This window comes from Sapajus apella, unplaced genomic scaffold, assembly GCF_009761245.1.
Source record: "Sapajus apella isolate SASKATOON/1434 unplaced genomic scaffold, GSC_monkey_1.0 scaffold5, whole genome shotgun sequence".
Lineage (NCBI taxonomy): Eukaryota > Metazoa > Chordata > Mammalia > Primates > Cebidae > Sapajus > Sapajus apella.
In genome coordinates, this window is record NW_022436945.1 from 30,075,858 (window position 1) to 30,097,705 (window position 21,848).

Here is a 21,848-nt window from a genome sequence, read left to right on the forward strand (position 1 = left end):
TGGACTTGGAATTTCAAATAGTAGTCACATATAACCAGCGTGAATCAAAACTGCACCTAAGTATTGGATTTCTGTTCTAACTTTCACCAAAATGTCTTCCACTGGGCCTGTAACACACAGCTGTAATATATGCCTAAAAATTAAGTAGATTCAAAAGAATGTGAGTGTCAATAGGTATTTACATGGGATAAATGCACATATGGATCTTTCAGATGGAGAATCATGCAGATTTGAACCAAGAAGAAAGCCCCTGAGCTAGAAACACTGGATTCAGAGTGGGTGGGAGGGAAGAATGGTCTGATTTTGCCAGCATGCCTTATACTAGATTGGCTGAGCTGTGGCCACTCGTTGCAGTGATACAATTAGAGTAGGAAGCAAATGAGTAAAATTGTTTCCAAGAGGGAAAATGCATCTGAGAATCAGAAAACCAACTGTAGCCAAGAGATAAAGCTCATTGTTGTTATCACTTAAAATGTATAATTAAGGCTGAAAGCCATTCATTTTCTGACTAAAACCATCTGCTATGATCTGTTTCAATTTCATAAAATACCGAAATAGTTGTCATCCATTTTTGCTTGGCTGAAATCTCCTATTTTCTATTTTCTTCACAGATGCTCTTTATCTCATCAACTCCCTGCACCTGGTCAGTGGGTTCACCTGATTCCTCTCCCGCCCCCGTTCCCCTTACCCCAGCCCTGCTTCTGCATATTCAGGGTGTCTGAATTAGAATCTTTGCCCCACAGTTCTTGGGGGGAGTTGGCCACTGTCACAGAGGATGGTGATAAGTGTGAAACCAGATAACAAGTATCCAATGCCAGGCCTCCCCTTCTCTCTCCTTCCTGCTCTATTTCAAAGGATAAAGGCCAAGTGGCTCTTTTCCTGTGCCTCACCTTTGCCATCTGCTCTTCTACTTCATCCCTTAACATTTTTCTTAGACACAGGACCCTTCTATGTTGTCTGGGCTGGACTCGAACCCCTGGGCTCAAGGGGTCCTCTCACCTTGGCCTCCTGAGTAGCTGTGCCTGCAGGTGCATACTTGCCCTTCATTCATAACCTAGCAACGTGCTGTGTGGGGGATTGCGGTGGGGGACAGAGAGCTCCCTTCCCTTCCCTAAGCTCCACCCATTCTTGGTTCTTTGCATCTTCTCAAAGTAAAAGGTCTCTAACTAATTCAGAGGCTAAGTCCCTCTTCTCGGCTTTTTTTTTTTTTTTTCCTTTTTTTTTTTTTTTTTGAGACAGTCTCACTCTGTCATCCAGGCTGGAGTGCAGTGGTGCAATCACAGCTCACTGAAACATCCAGCCCCAATTCAAGCGAGCCTCCCACCTCAGCTTCCCTGAGTAGCTGGGACTACAGGTGCATGCCACCACATGAGGCTAATTTTTGTATTCTTTGGTAGAGACGGGTTTCACCATGTTGGCCAGGCTGGTCTCAACCTCCTGATCTCAAGTGATCTGCCCGCCTCAACCTCCCAAAGTGTTGAGATTACGGGCATGAGCCACTGCGTCCAGCCTTCTCTGCTCTATGTCTACCACCATTTTCCACAAGAGAAAACCTAGCTGGGCATGGTGGTGCTCCCTTGTAGTTCCAGTGAGGAGTTCAAGACCAACCTGGGGAATATGGCAAGACATCAATGCTTAAAAAAAAAAAAAAAAGGGCAGGCCTCTCCTATCCAGAAATAAAGAATAAACCCACCAGTGTTGGCCTTCCAGCTGTCCCTTCACTGTTGGACTTTGGAATTTATCCTACTTTAGGGCCTCCACTTCTTTTTCCTCTCAGTTACTTTTCAATCCAGCACAGTCTCATACTTCTTTTTCTTATTTATTTTTTTGAGACAGGGTCTCGCTCTGTCGCCCAGGCTGGATTGCAGTGGTGCCATCACAGCTCACTGCAGCCTCGACTTCCTGGCTTCGAGCCACCCTCCCACCTTAGCCTCCTGAGAAGCCAGGACTACAGGTGTGTGCCACCACGGCCAGCTGAAAGTGAAGATCCTCATGCTTTTATTTATAGCATTTTCTACACTGCAAGAGTTTGGGTTTCTGTGTTTCCCCCACTATACCTGAGCTCTACAATGCAAGGATTGTATTTCAGTCATGTTGAATGCCCCAGATTCCAGCCGTGAGTGTGGGGCTGAATTAAATGAAGCACAGGGGCTTCCACATGCAGTGTCCTGCCCGGCCAGGCACCCCGGCCTCTCGAAGCCTCTGCTCCTGTTTGTTTCCAGTGCTACTCTCCTGGCGTGGACACTCCTCCTCTCTCCTATCTGCAGAAGGTAACTGGTCTCCTCGCTGACTGCCACCTCAGCCTTGTCCCTCCCATCTATCCTCTACTTTGTCATCTTTTTTTGCTGGATACCTCCTAAAATCCAAATACATGCTGGGTGCCCAGGGGGATCATGCCTGTAATCCCAGTACTTTGGGAGGCTGAGGCAGGTGGATCACCTGAGGTCAGGAGTTTGAGACCAGCCTGGCCAATGTGGTGAAACCCCGTCTCTACTAAAAATACAAAATATTAGCCGGGCATAGTGGCAGGTGCCTGTAATCCCAGCTACTTGGGAGGCTGAGGCAGGAGAATCACTCGAAACTGGATGCAAAGGTTGCAGTGAGCTGAGATCGCACCACTGCACCCCAGCCTGGGCAAGAAGAACAAAACTCCATCTCTAAATAAATAAATCTAAACACAATCAATTCAACCCCAGGTTTAGCAATCCCTCTGAAGAAAATCAGGCTTCCGCACACCATCATAAGCCTGCCATGATATGGACCACACCTCCTTCCAACTCAGGCCCAGCATCCAACCTGCTGCTGCCAGAACCAACCTGCCCACAGGCTTTGGTGCCCACTCATACAGCTTCCTCTTTTTTTTTTGAGATGGAGTCTCGCTCTGTTGCCCAGGCTGGAGTGCAATGGCGCAATCTCAGCTCACTGCAACCTCTGCCTCCTAGGTTCAAGTGATTCTCCTGCCTCAGCCACCTGACTAGCTGGGATTACAGGTGTGTGCCACCATGCCCGGCTAATTTTTGTATTTTTAGTAGAGACGGGGTTTTATCATGTTGGCCAGCATGGTCTTGAATTCCCGACCTCAAGTGATCCGCCTGTCTCGGCCTCCTGAAGTGCTATGATTACAGGTGTGAGCCACCACACCCAGCCCAGTTCCCTCATTTTTATTAGAACTGTTGCAGTGCCTGCCGTAAGAGGGGCACAAAGGACATCTGCTGGAAGAATAATGAGGTATTCTTGTTTGTTTCATAGTATTCATATGGTGTAAAGAGCCCTGGCTTTGTCACCTGGCAGATTTGGGGCTGAATCCAGGCTCAGCTCTGTCACTGACAAGCTCTGAGGCCCATTCTCTAACTTCTCTGAGTCTCTATTTTCTCATAAACAAAACAGAATGAACAACTACCTAACAGAGTTGTCGTAAGGACTGAGTTAATAGATATAAAAATATACAAGGGCCGGGCGCGGTGGCTCACACCTATAATCCCAGCACTTTGGGAGGCTGAGGCGGGGGGATCACGAGGTCAAGAGATCGAGACCATCCTGGTCAATATGGTGAAACTCCGTCTCTACTAAAAATACAAAGATTAGCGGGGCATGGCTGCACGTGCCTGTAGTCCCAGCTACTCGGGAGGCTGAGGCAGGGGAATTGCTTGAACCCAGGAGGCAGAGGTTGCCGTGAGCCGAGATCGCACCATTGCACTACAGCCTGGGTAACAAGAGTGAAACTCCGTTTCAAAAAAAAAAAAAAAGTGTGTGTGTGTGTGTGTGTGTTTATATATATATATATATATATATATATGTGTGTGTGTGTGTGTGTGAACAGTGCACAGAAAGCAATCACTGGAAATAAAAGTCATTCAATGTATTTCTTTTTAAAGTACTGAATTGAATCCAAACTGTACTAATTCATGCATGAACAACATTTCACATATGAAATTGATTTGGGATCAAGAATTGACAGTCTTCAAGTCTGTGGTTGTGAAGATCATCGGAGCCTCTATCTGTCCCACTTCTTTCAGGAGTCCTGGCCTTTTGATATGTAATCTGTTTATCACAACTGATTCTGGCCCCAGGAATGAGTGTTATAAGGTAAAGCATTACTTTAGGGATAGGAGATTCTGTTCTAGTGTATGGCACACTAAAGATGAGTGGAGGCAGGAGGGCTCAGCAGCCTGTATTAGGATTACTCACCATGCAGGCAGCCTGCACCGCCTCAGACACGTTACCGGCATTAGGCTCGCACCAGAAAACGTGGCACTCAAAGTGCTGGTTCCCTGTATCCATGATGAAGGCAAATGTGTGGACATCCTTCCCGACACCCATGAAGGACAGGAATCGCACACGACACTCCACTAAGACTTCCTCTTCATTCTGCAAGAGACATTATGCAGCATCCAATCAGGAAATCCCAGGATCAAGCTTAGAGTGGCAGCACACAGAAACTGGTATTCAGAAAGCACAGCCAGACCGAATTCAGAAAGGACCCGTGTTTTTCTCGAAAGGTGAAACCTCGCCCAAATGTCTGAAGAGGCCACCACCACGTGGCTACCCCATTCTGGAGGTGGTTCTTGCTCTGCAGTACACTGCTGTCATGGGGTGTGATGTGTGTCCCATGCTCTCTCCATTATGTCGTGTGCCGTGAGTTCGCTATGGGGAGGAACAACGCCGTCTATGCTTCTTACATCTTGCCCAATACAGGACACCCAGTGGCCCAAAACCCATTTGCCCAAGTAAACCCCCAGAGCACCAGAAGAAAGGGATTCACGGTATCTTTCTTCATCCAGTGATTCTTACCCAAACTAAACACAGCACACTGATCACATTTCCATCTAAAACCACATAAAACAAAAAGCTGCCAAGTCAACAAAAAGTTGTCAAATTGTTTTTTTCTTTCTTGCAAACTGGTGTCCATCTGGGATCCGTATGGGGCAGTGTAAAGAAATGTTCAGAATTCTTTCTTATGAGATGAACACCACATCCTTTGCAAGAACCATATGCAAGTTTTGAATTAATAAACACATCCAAAATGTTGACTTTTGGATCATTAACATCTTGACTTATTAAATATTCACTCTGGTGCCTTGGGAGTGTTTAATGAGCAAAGTATGCTAGTGTGAGAGGCTGGGAAGCATTCTCAGGAGGAGGGAGGCTGCGGGGGAGATCTGGGTAAGGGTTGGGCAGGCAGAGGGTGGAGCATGGAAGGAGCAGTGCTTGTGACAATGCCAGGGTAGGGAAGGGCGGGACGTGCTTGAAGAGCTGAGGAGAGCCCAGCATGGCCAGCTGGAGGCAGGCAGTCAGCACCCTGCCCTCTCTCGAGTGAACCGGGCGGCTGTGGGGCAGGCTGAGGACTGGGGGGTCTTTCCATGGAAGGTGCTTCACAGAGGCAGAATAGAAAAGTGGGAACAAGTCTGGCCCAGGCTGTCTGATTTGAATCCTGATCCCACTGCTTCCAACTGTGTGACGATGGGCAAATGACTGAGCTTCTCTGTGCTTCAATGTCTTCAACCACAAAACTGGGATAATTTGGGTTGAGGTGAATGTGGCCGCGCTCAAGACAACCAATAGCCCCGTCTGCTACTGATAGAGTCACAGGACTCTCCCGAATGGAAGCATCTTCTGCTTCCCAGCCCCAGATCACACAGCACAGGCAATACTGGCACCCTGAGAGAGTGACTGCTAGTGCTGCATAATCACCTTTAGCAAGCAATTTCAGTCCCTGGGACATATGAAGAAGACAGAATCTGCAGTGACAGAAGAGAAGTTTCTCAGACCACAGGAAAACAGAGGTATGCATAGACTTAGACCCAGACAAAGGGCAAGCTCTTTCAAATGTAGGTCATCTTAATCACAACCAAGCACAACTCCAGCCTTGACTATGTTTCTAATTTCCACAGAAAACCACTGTGTCTTACGCTCACTGTAACCCTGACATGGCAACATCAAAGATGTTCTCACCTTTTCACTGATGACAGTCACAGTAGCATCGGCCACGTTCATGTTCACTGACAGCCAATCCTCCTTGTTGGATGAGGTCATAAGATTTTCTATGGCACTGTTCAGAATGTCCATTCCTGGGGACAGAAAGCATAATTTAAAGTGTCCTAAAGCCACTTACCACACTCAAACATGGGCCCAAACCACCCAATAACAGCTACACCCAGACTGATCTTTTATAGAAGACGGGACACTTCATTCTCATGTTTGCTCAACAGGAAAGAAATAACAGCTTTTGGCCAAGTGTGGTGGTTCATGCCTGTAATCCCAGCACTTTGGGGGGCCAAGGCAGGAGGATCACTTGAGGTTAGGAGTTCAAGACCAGCCTGGCCAACATGGTGAAACCCCCTCGCTACTAAAAATACAAAAATTAGCCAGATGTGCTTGCTTGAACACAGAAGGCAGAGGCTGCAGTGAGCTAAGATCCCACCACTGCACTCCAGCCTGGGCAAATTAGTGAGAATCTGTCACAAAAAAAAAAAAAAAAAAAAAGAAAAGAAATATCAGCCTTTTTAGTAAGAAAGGAGAGTCAGGAGAAGCTCTGGGGACTTGGTGAGAGGCATGCTGTCTACCTGTCTAAGCAGACCATGGCTCATCAGCTTCTCCCCCACCCTCACTATCTCTCAATGGCACCTTTATGGTGGATCCCCCATTCAGTGGGGTCCTTTTGCCAGCTGTTCCCTCAGTCTTTTTAGGGGGTAGGGACAGGAGTGACCACTTTATTGAGGTATCATTCACATGCAAGTCAGTCATGTAAAGTGTGCAATCCAGTGCATTTTATTACATTCACAGAGTGCAACCATCACCTTCACCAATTTTTTTTTGAGACAGGGTGTTTGTTACTCTGTCACCCAGGCTGGAGTGCAGTGGTATGATCATGGCTCAGTGCAGCCTCAACCTCCTGGGCTCAGGTGATCCACCCACCTCAGCCTCTGGAGTATCTGGGACTATAGGCATGTGCCACCATGCCCAGCTAATTTTTTGGAAAAAAAAGAAAAAATTTTTTTTTGTAGAGATGGGGTTTTGCCATATTGCCTGAGCTGGTCTTGAACTTCTGGGCTCATGCAATCCACCTGCTTCAGCTTCCCAAAGTGCCGAGATTACAGGTGAGAGTCACCATGCTCGACCTACCACAATCAATTTTAGAACAGTTTCATCACCCCAAAGAGAAACCCCAAACCTGGTAGGGGTCATTCTCCATTTCCCTCTGTTCCCCAGCCCCGAGACAATCCTTACCTACTTTCTGACTCTAGAGATTTGTCTATTTTGGACATTTCGTATAAATGGAATCACACAGTATGCAGTCTTTTGGGACTGACTTCTTTCATTAGCATGTTTTCAAGCTTCATGCTATAGCACATTTCAGTCCTTCACTCCTTTTTATTGCCAAATAAAATTCCATTATATGGAAGTATTCCATTGTATTTATCAAATTGTCAGTTGATCTGTCAGGATATTTGGGTTGTTTCTACTTTTTGACTATCATCAATAATTCTGCTGTGAACATTTGCATACATGTTTTTGTATATGCAAATGTTTTCACTTCTCTTGAGTATATGTCTGGGAATGGAATTGCTGGGTCTAAGGTGACTCTGTTTCACCTTTTGAAGAACCTGCCAGGCTGTTTTCCACAGCAGCTGCACCATCTTTCAGCCCCCTGGTGGTGCATGCGGCTTGCGATCTCTCTGCCGTCTTGTTTAGCCCTGGTGGAGGCTCCATCCCCGGTCTCCTTTTGGTTTGGTACAGCCCAGCAACTACGTTCTGCCACTGGGATGTGGGCCGAATGCTGTGTGCGCCAACTGGGATGTGGGCCGAATGCTGTGTGCACCACTGCTGTGTCACACCTTGACAGCATGAAGCCTCTGCAGCCCTTTCTCTTGGCCCACCAGCTGACAAGACACGAAGCAGGTGCCCTGGCCTCAGAGACGGAGGCCCTGTTTCAGAGCAGCAGAGCTCTTCCACGGCCCTGGGTAACTCAGCTCTGGACTACTGGGACCAGAAATCCACGTCTGCATTGTTGAAGTCTATATGCTGGGGATGACCCGTCAAAGCAGCCTGTCCCTCTGCTGCTCTTTTGATCAGCACCGTTTATGTTCTCTGGCAGGTGACAGTGTGACAGCTTGATTTAAGAGGAGGCACGAGAGTCAGAGAGCAGGTCTCACCCGCCCTGGAGGGCGGATGCCTCCCATGAGCTCCCGCCACTTGCAAAGTGGAAAGACAATAAACGTTTCACATACCGACTGGCTTGTCTACAGGTAGCATGCCCAAGTACTGCACATGGAACTTCTGGACCAGCTCGGTCTTTGGTGTTGGAAAATCTACTATAGGAAACAAAAGCAACACATCTTTCTCAGTGGTTCCAACATACACGTACATGACAGCCATGGCTCTGCGTCATCTGAAGGCTCAGGACACCCCTGGTGCCATAACGTCCTATGCTTTGGGACATAAATGTAGCAACTATTCTACAAGAGCAGCATTTCTTACTCCAGATATTGGGGCTCTGATTCTGCCGAAATCTTATTCAACTTTCAAGATAGGAATGCATTTGAAAGCAAGAAGCGGCATCTATGCGTTAAAGCTGCCGCTGTCCCTTTGACGTATATTAAGTAGCAGCTTTTGATTTCCTATTTATTAGGTATGGTCGCTGCCCAGAAAAAATGTAATCTCAAAGGGCATAATCAGAGACACAGGAAAGATAACACAGTTCCCCAACAATTATCAACTCATGTTTTCATTTTTTTTTTTCTTTTTTTAAGAGACATAGTCTTGCTTTGTTGCCCAGGCTGAAGTCAGTGGCGTGATCCTGGTTCACTGTAACCTCTGCCTTCTGGGTTCTAGCAATTCTTCTGCCTCAGCCTCCCAAGTAGCTGGGGCTATAGGCGCATGCCACTGTACCCAGCTAATTTTCTGTATTTGAGATGGAGTTTCACTGTGTTTCTAAGGCTGGTCTCGAACCCCTGAGCTCAGGCAATCCATCTGCCTTGGCCTCCCAAGGTGCTAAGATTACCACTGCACCCAACCCACATTTTCTTTTTCATTTTTTTTTTTTTTTGAGACAGTGTCTTGCTCTGTCACCAGGCTTGGAGTGCAGTGGTGCGATCTCGGCTCACTGTAGCCTCCACCTCCTGGGTTTAAACAATTCTCCTGCTTCAGCCTCCCAAGTAGGTGGGACTACAGGTGCGCACCACCACACCCAGCTAATTTTTGTATTTTTTAGTAGAGACGGGGTTTTACCATGTTGGCCAGGATGGTCTCGATCTCTTGACCTTGTGATCTGCCTGCCTCGGCCTCCCTAAGTGCTGGGATTACAGGCGTGAGCCACAGCGTCCAGCCCACATTTTCTTTTTTTAAGATTAGTCAAGTACAGTAGTGAAAAGGGGAGAAAGAGGAGGACGGGAGTTTGATCTGTAACTGACTGAACCATCAATTGAGGTAACTCATTACCTTCAGACCAGTCCAATGCATGCGTTTTTAAACTAGGCAGTGTCCTTACCCCAGGCTATACATAGGTTACAATATGAAGACAGTATTCTTAAAACAAAGAACACGAAATACAAAATGAAATGAAAACAAAGGCAAAAACTAAAGACAATACTCTTTAATCTTGTCCAATGACAACAAAACTCATCCTGGCTTTGTGGCTAACCCTAGTGGTGCTGAATCGGCCCTGTGCCTCTGTGGGACCCAGCGCACGGGCTCAACTCGTGCTCGCTGAGTTGAGTGTGCTCTTTAAGGAGACTTGAAATGCCAGAGAACGATCTGAGAGCCTTCAGTCCTGGACCAGGAGAGAGAGGGCCATAATGAAGACAGGAGGGGCTGCCGACTTACCTTGCAAGGGGACGTCGAGGTTCACATTGGTCCTCTCCTGTAAGGAGCTGCAGGCCAGGGCTTTGGCATTCTTCCGTTCCGCCATAATCTAAGGGAGAAAAAGCACAGCTTTGGCTCGTGGCTTCAAGCCCCCATGTCTTCAGCTATTCCAGCCTGCAAAGTGTCTAAGTCGATTTCACTTCCAAGTTACATCAGCTGTAGTCTACTGCCTGATCTCCCACTCCTGCGTCTCTGCTCATTTTCTCTGGGAATGATAGGTGAACAACTATTCCTCAGAGTAGCAGTCCCTAATTGCTTGGAATGGACTTTTCCCATTCACCAGGCTCCCATCTCTACTAGAAAGAGCCCAAACAAATCTCCCTAGTCATGCACAGACCCTGCTGGCCCGCAGTGGTCAGCGGCACCCACAGCAACGGCTTCTTCCAGTGCTGCCAAATGCCACCTTTTAGATACTCCTTTTAGGGCTGTGAAGACAGAGTACACGGGTTCAAAACGCACCTCTGCCACTTACAAGCTGTGTGTCCTTGACCTTGGGCAAGTGACCTGACCTCCTGTGTCTCAGTTCCTTGACTGCACTTGGAGGTGAAAACAGTACTTGTCTCAGAGGGCAGTTCTGAGGATCACGAGTGGGTATGTCAAGCACAGAGCAGGCCCAGACAGCGTTAAGTGTTCACAAATGTTCCCTGCTGATATGGTTTGGCTGTGTCCTCACCCAAATCTCATCTTGAATTGTACCTCCCTTAATTCTCACGTGTTCTGGGAGGGACCTGGTGGAGATAACTGAACCATAGGAGTGTTTCCCCCATACTGTTCTCGTGGTGGTGAATAAGTCTTATGAGATCCGATGGTTCTATAAGGGGTTTCCCCTTTCGCTCAGCTCTCATTCTCTCTTGCCTGCTGCCACGTAAGACGTGCCCTTCACCTTCTGCCATGACTGTGAGGACTCCCTGGCCACGTGGAACTGTGAGTCCATTAAACCTCTTTTTCTTTATAAATTACCCAGTCTTGGGTATGTCTTTATTAGCAGTGTGAAAACGGACAAACACACCTGCCATTTCTGCTATTATCTTCAAACTGTTCTAAATTGCTTCTCTTCTATGAGAGACACTGATGTCTGCTTAAGAGGAAGGCACTTCATACCCCTCTTCTCCACCAGTTACAGAGCTGTGGGTTTAGGGACTGAAAGAAGCCCCCACTTTAGTGACCCCAAAAGTAACTTGGATCTTCATTCCCAGACTAAGTTTTCCGTTCCAAGCGGAGTAAAAGTCATTTCCACTGCAGACCTCCACTCTGCCTATCTCCAGATGCGTGCCTGGGGCAGCGAGCAAGCGGGCTGCTGACAGGAACAACATCAAGGGTTTCCTGTGCACTTACTCTGTGCCAGGCCATGTTCTGAGGGCTTTATGTTAGAATATGAGCTCCATGAGGGCAAGGACTTTTTTTTTCTGTTTTGGTCATTGCTCTCTCCCCAGTGCCTTTGATGGTGCCTGGTACATAAACGGCATTCCATTCTATGGGGGGCATGAATGAATGAGAAACGAAACCCAGGGAGCAGGCTGCAATGCTGCAAACGCTACAGCAACGCCCTGGTCTCGTCAATGCAAGCACGTGAACACAGGCTGGAATAAATTTGGTGCTCTGAAGACCAGTGCCCAACCCGCATATCCCCATCATGTGAGTTAGAGCAGCCGACTTGAGAACTCTTTCACTTTGAGGCTGGGGACAGCTCCCTGCCCTGTCCCTCCCTCAGGTGGCTTGCACCTCCTGTTCGGGTAACAGGCTGGGCCAGCCCATGGCCTGGGTTGGGCCTTGCCGGCTCAGGAGGAATCGTGGGAGCGAAGCTGTGTTACGACGTCAGCCTGAATCAGAAAGGTGATGTTCAACAGAGGGGATGGTAAAATCCTGCATTTACATTCAAGAAATTAAGCAAGTCTGGGAAATGGAAAGGCCTGGCTGAAGGAAGCTTGTGCCAGTGTCTTGGGGGTTTGGCTGCCACCATGTGAAGAGAAATCAGGGGGCAATGTGGTTGCCAAGAACATCAAGCACCCCAATAGTATATCCTTGGAGGTCAAGCAGCCCCTGGTCTGCTCTCTGTTCACTTCTGGAATACCGTGTTCATCTGGGGATCCAACCAGAGTACGCCCAAAAGATGATGGTTAGGGGCCTGGAACAGCCATGCAACCCAAAAGTGGCTGCAGAGATGGGGGTGGAGGATCTGAGGAGGAAGGAAGTCAGGCAAGAAGACTCAATGACAGATGCTTGCCCAGAGCCTGCCTTTAAAACACACAACACATGGTGAAACACAGCAAGGCTTCACGTGTCTGAAGAGTTGGCCAGCAAAGGGAATAGGGAACCTTTCTCTCCTGCAACAGATGGCAGATCTCCAGTCAGTACCTGGAGGCTCCAAGGGGAAGATTTCAGTTCAACATAAAGATGAAATCTCTAACAGCCAGAGCTGCTCGGTAATAGAACCTCCTCCTGAAAAGTGAGAGACTCCACCTGTGGGAGTCCATGGGCGTGCAGGGCAGAGGGTGGGGCATGTCTGCAAGGGGGCGGTTATGCTGGCGGGCGCAGGAGGCTGGACTGGTGACACCAGACTGTTCTCATTCTGAGGCTCTGTGACTCTGGTTAAGGAAGCCGGACCCTTACTAGCGTGAGACAATGGCCACATTCTTGCCTCCCAGCTAGAGAGGGAGCTTCTACGAGCCATTGTGTGTTCTCAGGAAGCTGATGTGTGTTGACCGCAACCCCCAGAGCTCCCGGCATTTGCAGAAACCCCGATGGTTTCCTGCACCCTCCTTTCCTGTAGTCTTTTTCTCTACCTGCGTTCGCTCTCAGGTCAGATGGCCAGACCCCCGGAAAATCTGCCTTGACTCCTTTTCCCTGTTTTCAGGGGTGTACATATCTCTGCCATTGTTTTTGCCTATCTGAGATATACATATCTATATCCCTCTATATATATGTGTGTATGTATGTATGTACATTTTCAGGCTGCAGGAGGAACTATGGTCTGTTCATTTTGTGTAGATGGAGTGCTACTTAGAGCGATGCCTGGCCTACAGCAAGAATACTTTAACGACTCTGGCTGAACAGTCTGCCTGCTTCTCAACTGCAGGTCAATGTACCCACCCCACTACCCTTCCACATCCCTTTATGCAGTAAGAAAAAAAGAGAGAGGCGGCCCACACTAGCCCGACCCACTCACCTTGGAACAGATCTCGTGGAGGCTTGTGGCGATGGCTTTTGCTGGTGTGTCACATCGAAATACATGACATTTCAAAATTCTTGTATCTTTGTCTCTTGCTACATAAGCAAAATCCCTGTGCAAGCAAAATGTATCAGTATATTAGTAAAAGAAGCTACTTACCAACACATACTTTAGTTATGAAGTTAACTGAGCTAGCAGCCAGCATGTCAATAGTAAACAATGTATACAATGATTAAAAGGAAAATTAAATTTAAACAGCTTCCTATTAAATAGTTTTAGGAATATTAGAAATTCATTTCTGAGTAAAATACCTACAATGTGGGCCGGGTGCAGGGGCTCATGTCTGTAATCCCAACGCTTTGAGAAGAGAAGGTAGGATGATTGTTTGAGGCCAGAAGTTTGAGACCAGCCCAAGCAACATAGGGAAACCACTGTCTTAAAAAAAAAAAAAAGCCAGGTGCAGTGGCATTTACGTGCAGTCCTAGCTACTCTGGAGGGTGAGGTGGGAGAATCACTTGAGCCCAGGAGCTTGAGGTTGCAGCGAGCTATGATCATACCACTGTACTCCAGACTAGGCGACAGAGCAAGACTCTGCCTCTAAAAAACTTTTTTTAGAGGCTGGCATGGTGGCTCACGCCTGTAATCCCAGCACTTTGGGAGGCCGAGGCAGATGGCTCACCTGAGATCAGGAGTGTGAGACCAGCCTGGCCAACACAGTGAAACCCCATCTCCATTTCTACTAAAAATACAAAAAACTAGCCAGGCATGGTGGTGGGTGCCTGCAATCCCAGCTACTTGGGAGGCTGAGGCAGGAGAATCACTTGAAGAAACCAAGAGGCGGAGGTTGCTGTGAGCTGAGACTGCTACTGCACAGCCTGGGCAACAAGAGTGAAAACTGTAACTTTCAAAACCCAGTCTGTTGAACTCTTGGAATTTCTAACAATCTTTAGTGAAAACTGAGTTTCACAGAACGCTTCTATCTAGTGTAACAATCAGTGTTATGATTAGAAAACAGAAAGGTTTGAGGAGAGCATGAATCGCATAATGAGATAATGATATAGACAGTGGCACAGCAGAAGCAAACAATAGGCTCCGATGTAGAAACATGTGCACAAACAACGGATCAGCCCACAGCTGACTGAGACAGTTGAAGGGCAATCACAGTGAATGTCGGAACTCAAAGACACTGTGGACTGCAATCCTTTGATTGTGTTAAACACTTTTCAGACTTCAGATCTCAGGGCGACAGCAGCGGCGCATTATTTATTGCCAGCTCAGGCACTTTGGTGAGCATGCAGCTAATGCGGGGTGTTTGCTTTTGTTCTACTGATAAAAGGATACTGACTGTGACATTACTTGGCTTCTAAAGAATCATGCGGTAAGACTGAATTTCTCAATGTTAACACTGGAGGACAGTGGTTTAAAGATGAAAGTGTTTATATATATGAACCCAGCTTTACCCGTGGGGATTCACAGTGATTTATCTGCATCTGATGCTAAGCCAGGATACTGTCTGGAGATATAAGTAGAGATGAATTTATTTTTAATGATTTCTCTTAAGGTAAGAACTGGCAGCCTTTTCATAGACTATGATGGAGTCTTTCCCCAAGATAGCCTTGGCGGCCTTGGGAAGGGACAGGGATTTGCCATGGCAGGCAACTGGCCATAGCGAAGGTCTGGTAGGAAAACCCTGCCTGGCAACTTCACCTCGCCACACCCAGGCAGCCCTGCAGCAGGGCTCCCTAAGCCCAGGATCCAGCTCAGAGGTGTCTTACCTGGCTGCCCTAAGACGCTTTAACCACGGGCTGTCCACACCTGACCTCAACATTTCTCCTTCCAACCTCCTCCTGCTTCTTCATGTTCTAGCTCTGTGTCCTCCATGCTAGAACCGGACTCCCCGCATCACCTGCCACATCCAATCTCCACATTCGTCCTGTTTCACTTCCAAGAAATTTCCAGCATCCATCCCTCCGTTTCCAGCCCTCCCACCATGCAGCCATTCTAAGCCAGTCCTTGCCTCCCTGCCTGAGCTCAGGCTGTCTCCATCTGCTTGCCAGGACTTGGCTGAAGCTGGGGGAGAGCCTGGAGAGATACACTGGGGCATTGCGAGTGTCTGAGTGTGTCTTCCCCTCAACGCTCTGCGGCTCCATGAAGATGACTGTGCCTAACTCATCCCTAGCACCTAGTCCAGGCCTGGCTATCGCTGGTACTACTAAGTGTTTGCTGGCTGAGTGGAAGCGCGGGCCTGTGGCTGAGTACGTGAGCCTGCTGCACACATCCCTCCTTCTTGTTGGCAAAGTTGGCCTTCAGTCAGGCCTGAATGGGTTCCATGACTGGGCTGGGGAGTGGGTTGGGGCAAGGCACTGGGCCGAGACTTTGAGGGGTAAGCAATCTTCACACTGTGGTCCTGAGGCCTTCCCATTCAGCCTCAACCACCATCAAAGGCAACACATAAGATATGGACAGAGGACATCCCTTTTGGAGATCACACTCAAGGGACGCCTTGCTTCTGGTCCTCCTCCCTAGACGGGTCCCTCAGAAATATGCCACATCTGCCTGCACATGACTCCAATCCTTCCAACTTCTACATGCAGCTGCCAAGTTCCTGAGGCCAAATCTCCCCAAAGCTCCCTGTGGTCAACCACACAAAGTCCAAAATCTCTGGCTGGATTTTAGGAGTTCCAAAATTTGTCCCACCAACTTTCCAGCATGTTCCCCCAACTGCACAGCTCCCCCTGCTGCTCCAGAAGAGGTGGGTCTTGGTGTCTGCTCACAGTGGTGTCTTCCCTCACGTGGTCACCAGCGGCCCTTCCCATACCGTCCAGCGCACGCCCGTCTACTCAGCATGGCCCGGCTCCACGGCCTGCCTGATACTCTGGCCCCAGGACCCTGCTTGTGTCTAAATGCCCCAAGTATTTACATTCTGTGCCACAAGAAGAAGAGGTCGTTATGCCACATCTTTTACAGTTACCGTATGTCTGTGTCTGTCCTCTCCAAAGTGCAACATCCCACGGTTACTGACAGGGTGGGTGAACAGGCCCTGGTCAATAAGCAATGGATTATTCCTATCAAACTTCAGCTGCGTGCCCTCTGTGCCTTGGTTCAAGAACTCACAGGCAGCCCTTTAGGCTTAACTTAAATTATGATTATTAATCTTCATTTTCCTCTAGCGCAGAGGAAGGTGACTGGTGCCTTAAGGGCAACCATCTGGAACCTACAGCTTCTCCAAGGAGAAACTTAGCAGCCTCGGGCTTTTTTGGGAGGGATTCTCACTATTATTTTTTTTTTTTACAGCCATATCTGTTGTTTCCTCCCAAGTGGAGGTTAATAAATTAGGGAGGCAGAAATCTGTCAGTCCATGACGGTGGGTGAGTCTGGTAACTAACCCTCCACAGGTTTCATAGCTTCCCAGGATAAAACAGGTGCCTTCTCCTCACCGTGGAGGTCAAGAAATGTGCGCATTTCCCATTTCATGCTCATGTAACATACCCTGAGTCATCCTAAAACAGCTGAGAGCCCTAAATACGGAGATCTGTAAGAGGCAGTGAGGCCTTTCTTTCAAGCCTGGACCACAGACCAGTGGAGCAACTTCATCTGTGCACGATGAAATACACAACGGATCAAATTTCGTTATGATTCAGAACAAAATCCAAGCATCACTTGCCTGTGTGAAAAGCTTGGCTTTTCGGCACCTGACTTCTTAAAAGGGCTGCTGCAGGAGAGTCATAATCCCTCCCCGCGCCCCAGGAATCTGTGGCTGTGTTCCTTTACATGCCAACAGGGGCTTGGCAGATGTGATCAACAAAGGATCCTGAGACGGGTTATCCCGGACTCTCTGGGTAGGACCAGCAAATTCACAGGAGAAAACGGCAGGTACCTTCTTCATAAGGAAAAGAACGGGAGGCAGCTGCCAAGGAACGCAGGCAGCCTCAAGAAGCCGGAAAAGGCAAGGAAACAGATTCTCCCCAGAGCCCCTGGAAGAAACAGAGCCTGGCCAACACTGGGATTTGACACTTCTAACCTCCAGAACTGAAAAAGAATCCATTGGTGGGGCTTTAAGCCACGTGGTTTGTGGTCATTTGTTACAGCAACAATAGGAAATGAATGCAACTGCCATTTGGATTTTATGGTGTGGTATTAAAGACTGTTATTTTAAAAAATATTCAGTTCATTACAGGCCAGGCACGGTGGCTCATGCCTGTAATCCCAGCACTTTGAGAGGCTGAGGCGGGCGGATCATGAGGTCAGGAGATTGAGACCACCCTGGTTAACACAGTGAAATCCTGTCTCTACTAAAAATACAAAAAATTAGCTAGGCATGGTGGCACACACCTATAGTCCCAGATACTCGGGAGGCTGAGGCAGGAGAATCGCTTGAACTTGGGAGGCAGAGGTTGCAGGGAGCTGAGATCACACCACTGCACTCCAGCCTTGGCGACAGAACAAGACTCTGTCTCAAAAAAAGGAAAAAAAAAAATTCAACTCACTTCTACAAGTCTACAAGCGCCTTCTAGCTGGTATTATATAGCAGGCACCAGAGAGGCAAACTCAAACAGATAAGGTTCCAGCCTTGCAAGACCCTGTCTAATGTTACAGACGGGCAGTAAGGTTTGAGCTGCTGCCTGAAGTATAAGAAGGACCTCAACAGGGTAAGAAGACAGTGGATGGTTCAAAGAACATGGAAATGGGTATGAGCAAAGGCACGGAGGTCAGAAGTCCCACCAAGTGTTTGGGAGAACTCCCGGCTGCCCCATGCGTATGCCCTGGTGCTGTGGTGAGGCACAGGCGCAGCTGCAGGGAGCTGTGCAGGAGTCTGTAGTCAGTTTGCACAGTGCCTCGTGTCTTGCCAGCAATGGCCCTTACTCTGAGCCATCCCAGCCTAGCAATATCATAGATGACCCCATGTGATTTGTTTAGTGGGACAATGTGTGCCAAGGGAAGGAGACTGCTGGGGCTACTGCAGTGGTCCAGTGCAGGAGGATGAGCGAAGTGCAGTCTGAATCAGCATCTGTGAGAACAGGGCAGAGGAGACAGATGGAAGAGGGGCTGGAAGGATGGCTGGCAGGAATAGCAGATGTGTGAGAGATGTATGGATGAGGGAGAGGATTCAGAATAATTCTGGGGTCCCTGCTAGGACAGCTAAGCACCCCATCACTAGAGTGGGGGAGGGAGGAGGGCCCATTTGGTGCAGGAAACTGATGAGCTCCAGGGTGGACAAGACATGTGGGGTGCTTGTGCTTGAGGTCCGTCACCAGGTGATGTGGCCCACCAAGCAGGTGGGTGCTGGGACCTTACACTGAGGCCTGTGGTCTGGGCAGGAGACATGGATGGGGAGGCAGCTGAAGTCGGGGAGCAGGTGAGAGTGTGGAGCATGAAAAGACAGAGCTGGCTGGGCATGGTGGCTCATGCCTATAATCCCAGCACTTTGAGAGGTCAAGGTGGGTGGATCTCTTGAGGTCAGGAGTTGGGAGACCAGCCTGGCCAACATGGCAAAATACCATCTCTACTAAAAATACAAAAATTAGGTGTTATACGCCTGTCATCCCAGCGACTTGGGAGGCTGAGGCAGAAGAATCGATTGAACCCAGGATGCAGACGTTGCAGTGAGCCAAGATCATGCCGCTGCACTCCAGCCTGGGTGACAGAGTGAAAATCTGTCTCAAAAAACAAAAACACCAAAAATTATGTGGTGGCTCATGTTTATAATCCTAGCTACTCAGGAGGCTAAGGCACGTGAATCACTTGAAGTCAGGAGATGGAGGTTGCAGTGAGCTGAGATCGTGCCATGCACTCTCGCCTACGCAACAGAGCAAGGCTCTATCTCAAAAACAAACAAACAAAAACACGACAAAGCAAGGCCTGGCGACTGGGGAAGAAGAACATTTAGAGGCCTTGTTGAGGCAGGAGGTCCAATGAGAAGGTAGAGAAAAAACTGCTGGGGAAGAGGGCAGGAAAAGCCCAGGAGAGGCTGGTCCCAAAGACATCAAAGAAAGGGGGCTCAGGCAAGCCAGTAGAGAGCTTTCCAGAACAGCAGGAGACACAGCAGGTGGGCTTAGCCACAGGGAGGTCGACAGTGACCTGGAGTTTGGGGCCCCAGGCTGAAGAGTACAGGAGTTAAAAGAACAGAGTTCAACCCTCTCTCTTTTCTGTTTTTTACTCTTCTCCTTCTGGAACTTTCCAAACACATGTAAAAGTAGAGAAAATAGTAAACAAACTCTACATCCCATCAGCCGGGTTCCACAGTGATCGAAGGGCCAAATTGTCACCAGTTAGTTTTTTACACAGTTGAGTGCTTTTCCCAATCCCAGTCTTATGATGCTAAACGCCATTATGGTCATATGTAAAAGCAATGTAATATTTCCTAGATTTTCTTGTATTCTGAAGGACATAAGAAATTGCTTTGTAGTAAATACACCTCCACACTCAGAGTATTCCTAACAGACTGGGCAAAACTAAACTGGCGTGATCAGCTCAGGCTGAGCGTGTGAGCTGGGAGGAAAGAGTGTGCCGGGTGCCACATGGCCATCAGGCGTCAGGCAGCCAAGCAGGCAGGGCCTGTAGCAGCTCGGTTGCTGCATGGGACACAGCGGCTGGCTGGTCCACTGCAGGCACCTTTTAGGAGCCTTCACTTGGGGAGCCGAAGAGGACTCTCCTTCCGTTAGCACTCCCAGCTTCCAGCGCGCCAGGAGGGTCCCATCTCAGAGAGATGGGCTGGGAGCCACGCTCATTAACTGGGTGCCTCACACAGCCACGCAGGCTCCAGGCTTCAGCGTCTCATCTGTAAAACCACATAGCTGGCCCAAAAGATCTCCAAGGGCCAGAAAGAACATAGCTCCTGGGTTTTCCAACAACTTGTAGATTCCAAGGAACCTGTGATTATCTGAAATTCTACGCTCTGTCTCACACTTGGCAGCAAGACCATTTTGCCCTCTGCCGAGTTCACGCCATTCTCTAGCCATTTACAAGGCTAGGCCAGGAGCCATCTGCTACCCATACATAAAGTCTCACTCCACTGAACTCCTGTAGTCATGAGAATTACTGTATTTTCTTTTATAAGCCAGGAAGTGGAAGGCTGATAGCTATAATTTCTTGTGTCTCTTCTTTAAATGGTGACAGAAGCTAGTACCAGGCACCAAGTACTTGCTGCCACCGGCTTACTGAACCCTGGTGTTTCCAACTCTTTTTGTTCCTTTTTTGCTGTCCTCCTCAGTAATCACTCTCCCAGAGGAACAGGCTAGAGTTTTGCTGGAGAAAAATGTCAGTGTTAAGACGTCTTATCTGACAGCCTCAAATTTCTTAATAAAAAAATAAAGAGGACCAAAGATTGCTTTTATATATTCTCCATTATACAGCATTCTAATCACCCGTAGGGGCTTAATCCATCTTTATAGAATAAATGATTCTTTATTCAAGTGGGCTCAATTTTATTTTATTTTATTATTATATTTTGAGACAGATTCTCGCTCTGTCACCCAGGCTGGAGTGCAGTGGCATGATCTCAGCTCACTGCAACCTCCACCTCCCAGGTTCAAGTGATTCTCATGCATCAGCCTCCTGACTACTGGGACTACAGGTGTGCACCATCATGCCTGACTAATTTTTATATTTTTCGTAGAGATGGAGTTTCACCATGATGGCCAGGCTGGTCTCGAACACTTGACCTCAAGTGATCTGCCCACCTCAGCCTCCCTGGCAAACGCAGGCTCTATTTTAAAGAACAGCCAGAACTACTGGTTCTCTCCCTAAATTTCTCTTTTGCAACTCTCTTAAGGTAAATGGAATTTGCTTAGTGTTTACCTCTCTTCAAAAGGGCATCTACACACCTCTTATCTGTGACTCAGGCTAACTTTTCAAAGACCCTTTTACAGCAGGTGGTACCTAGAGTATTTCCATGATAGGACATCTTGTTTCTTTAATAAATCAACCTGTTCTGTTGGTAGAAAGCTCCGTGAATTGTGTGTGTGTGTGTGTGTGTGTGTATCTCTTCTTAAAACATTTTTATATATTATCTTTCATTTTATTTTTTTTGAGACAGGGTCTCGCCTTGTCGCCCAGGCTGGAGAGCAGTGGTGCAATCACGACTCATTGTAGCCTCGACCTCCTGGACTCAAGTGATCCTCCCCTCTCAGCCTTCCAGTAGCTAGGACTACAGATATGTGCCACCACGCCTGGTTCAAAATATATTTTTTTTAATGATGAACTGAACCTTGCCTCCCTGTAGCTTTTGCTTGTGGATCTTGTTATGCTTTCTGGAGCGGCACAGAACAAGCTGACGTCATCAGCTGTACAAGAACCCATGTAACTGGCAGGAACTCACCTGTCCTTTTCTGTTAGATTCACTTTCCACTCGAATCTCTCACTAATTCTCTGCTGTTGGGATTCCTTACAAGTCCCCACTATTTGATAACGTCTTTCATATCACTCACATTTGCTCAGGTCAAATACATGGCATGTTTTATGCAGGGACATTGTAAAGGCTGGCACACAACAAATGGCATTCAATAAATAGGGTAGGTACCATATTATAAATGAAGAAAAATAAGTCAACCAAAAAGCGTACTTGGAAATACTGTCTCCTTATCCATGAGGGATTTTTTTTTTTTTTTTTTAATGCATTCTCGCTCTGTCGCCCAGGCTGGAGTGCAGAGGTGCGATCTCAGCTCACTGCCACTTCTACCTCCTAGGTTAAAGCAATTCTTCTGCCTCAGCCTCCTGAGTAGCTGGGACTGCAGGCATGTGCCACCACACCTGGCTAATTTTTGTATTTTTAGTTGAGATGGGGCTTAGCCATGTTGGCCAGGCTGGTCTTGAACTCCTG

General features: G+C 47.9%; 1 protein-coding gene across 11 annotated transcripts in view; it reads right to left on the reverse strand.

Annotated features, from left to right (window-relative positions):
• Positions 1–21,848, reverse strand: part of APBB2 (amyloid beta precursor protein binding family B member 2) — a 399,910-nt gene that overhangs the window by 6,399 nt on the left and 371,663 nt on the right. For 8 of the 11 annotated variants that reach the window (XM_032274023.1, XM_032274025.1, XM_032274019.1 and 5 more), the window contains 5 exons: positions 13,028–13,142; positions 9,823–9,910; positions 8,229–8,312; positions 5,953–6,068; positions 4,189–4,368 (listed from right to left, as the gene is read on the reverse strand). In XM_032274023.1, coding sequence (XP_032129914.1) covers positions 4,189–4,368; positions 5,953–6,068; positions 8,229–8,312; positions 9,823–9,907 — 465 coding nt within the window. In that variant the 5' untranslated portion in view covers positions 9,908–9,910; positions 13,028–13,142. The remainder of the gene's footprint in view (positions 1–4,188; positions 4,369–5,952; positions 6,069–8,228; positions 8,313–9,822; positions 9,911–13,027; positions 13,143–21,848) is intronic. The other 3 variants (XM_032274020.1, XM_032274017.1, XM_032274015.1) reach the window with 1 other exon arrangement.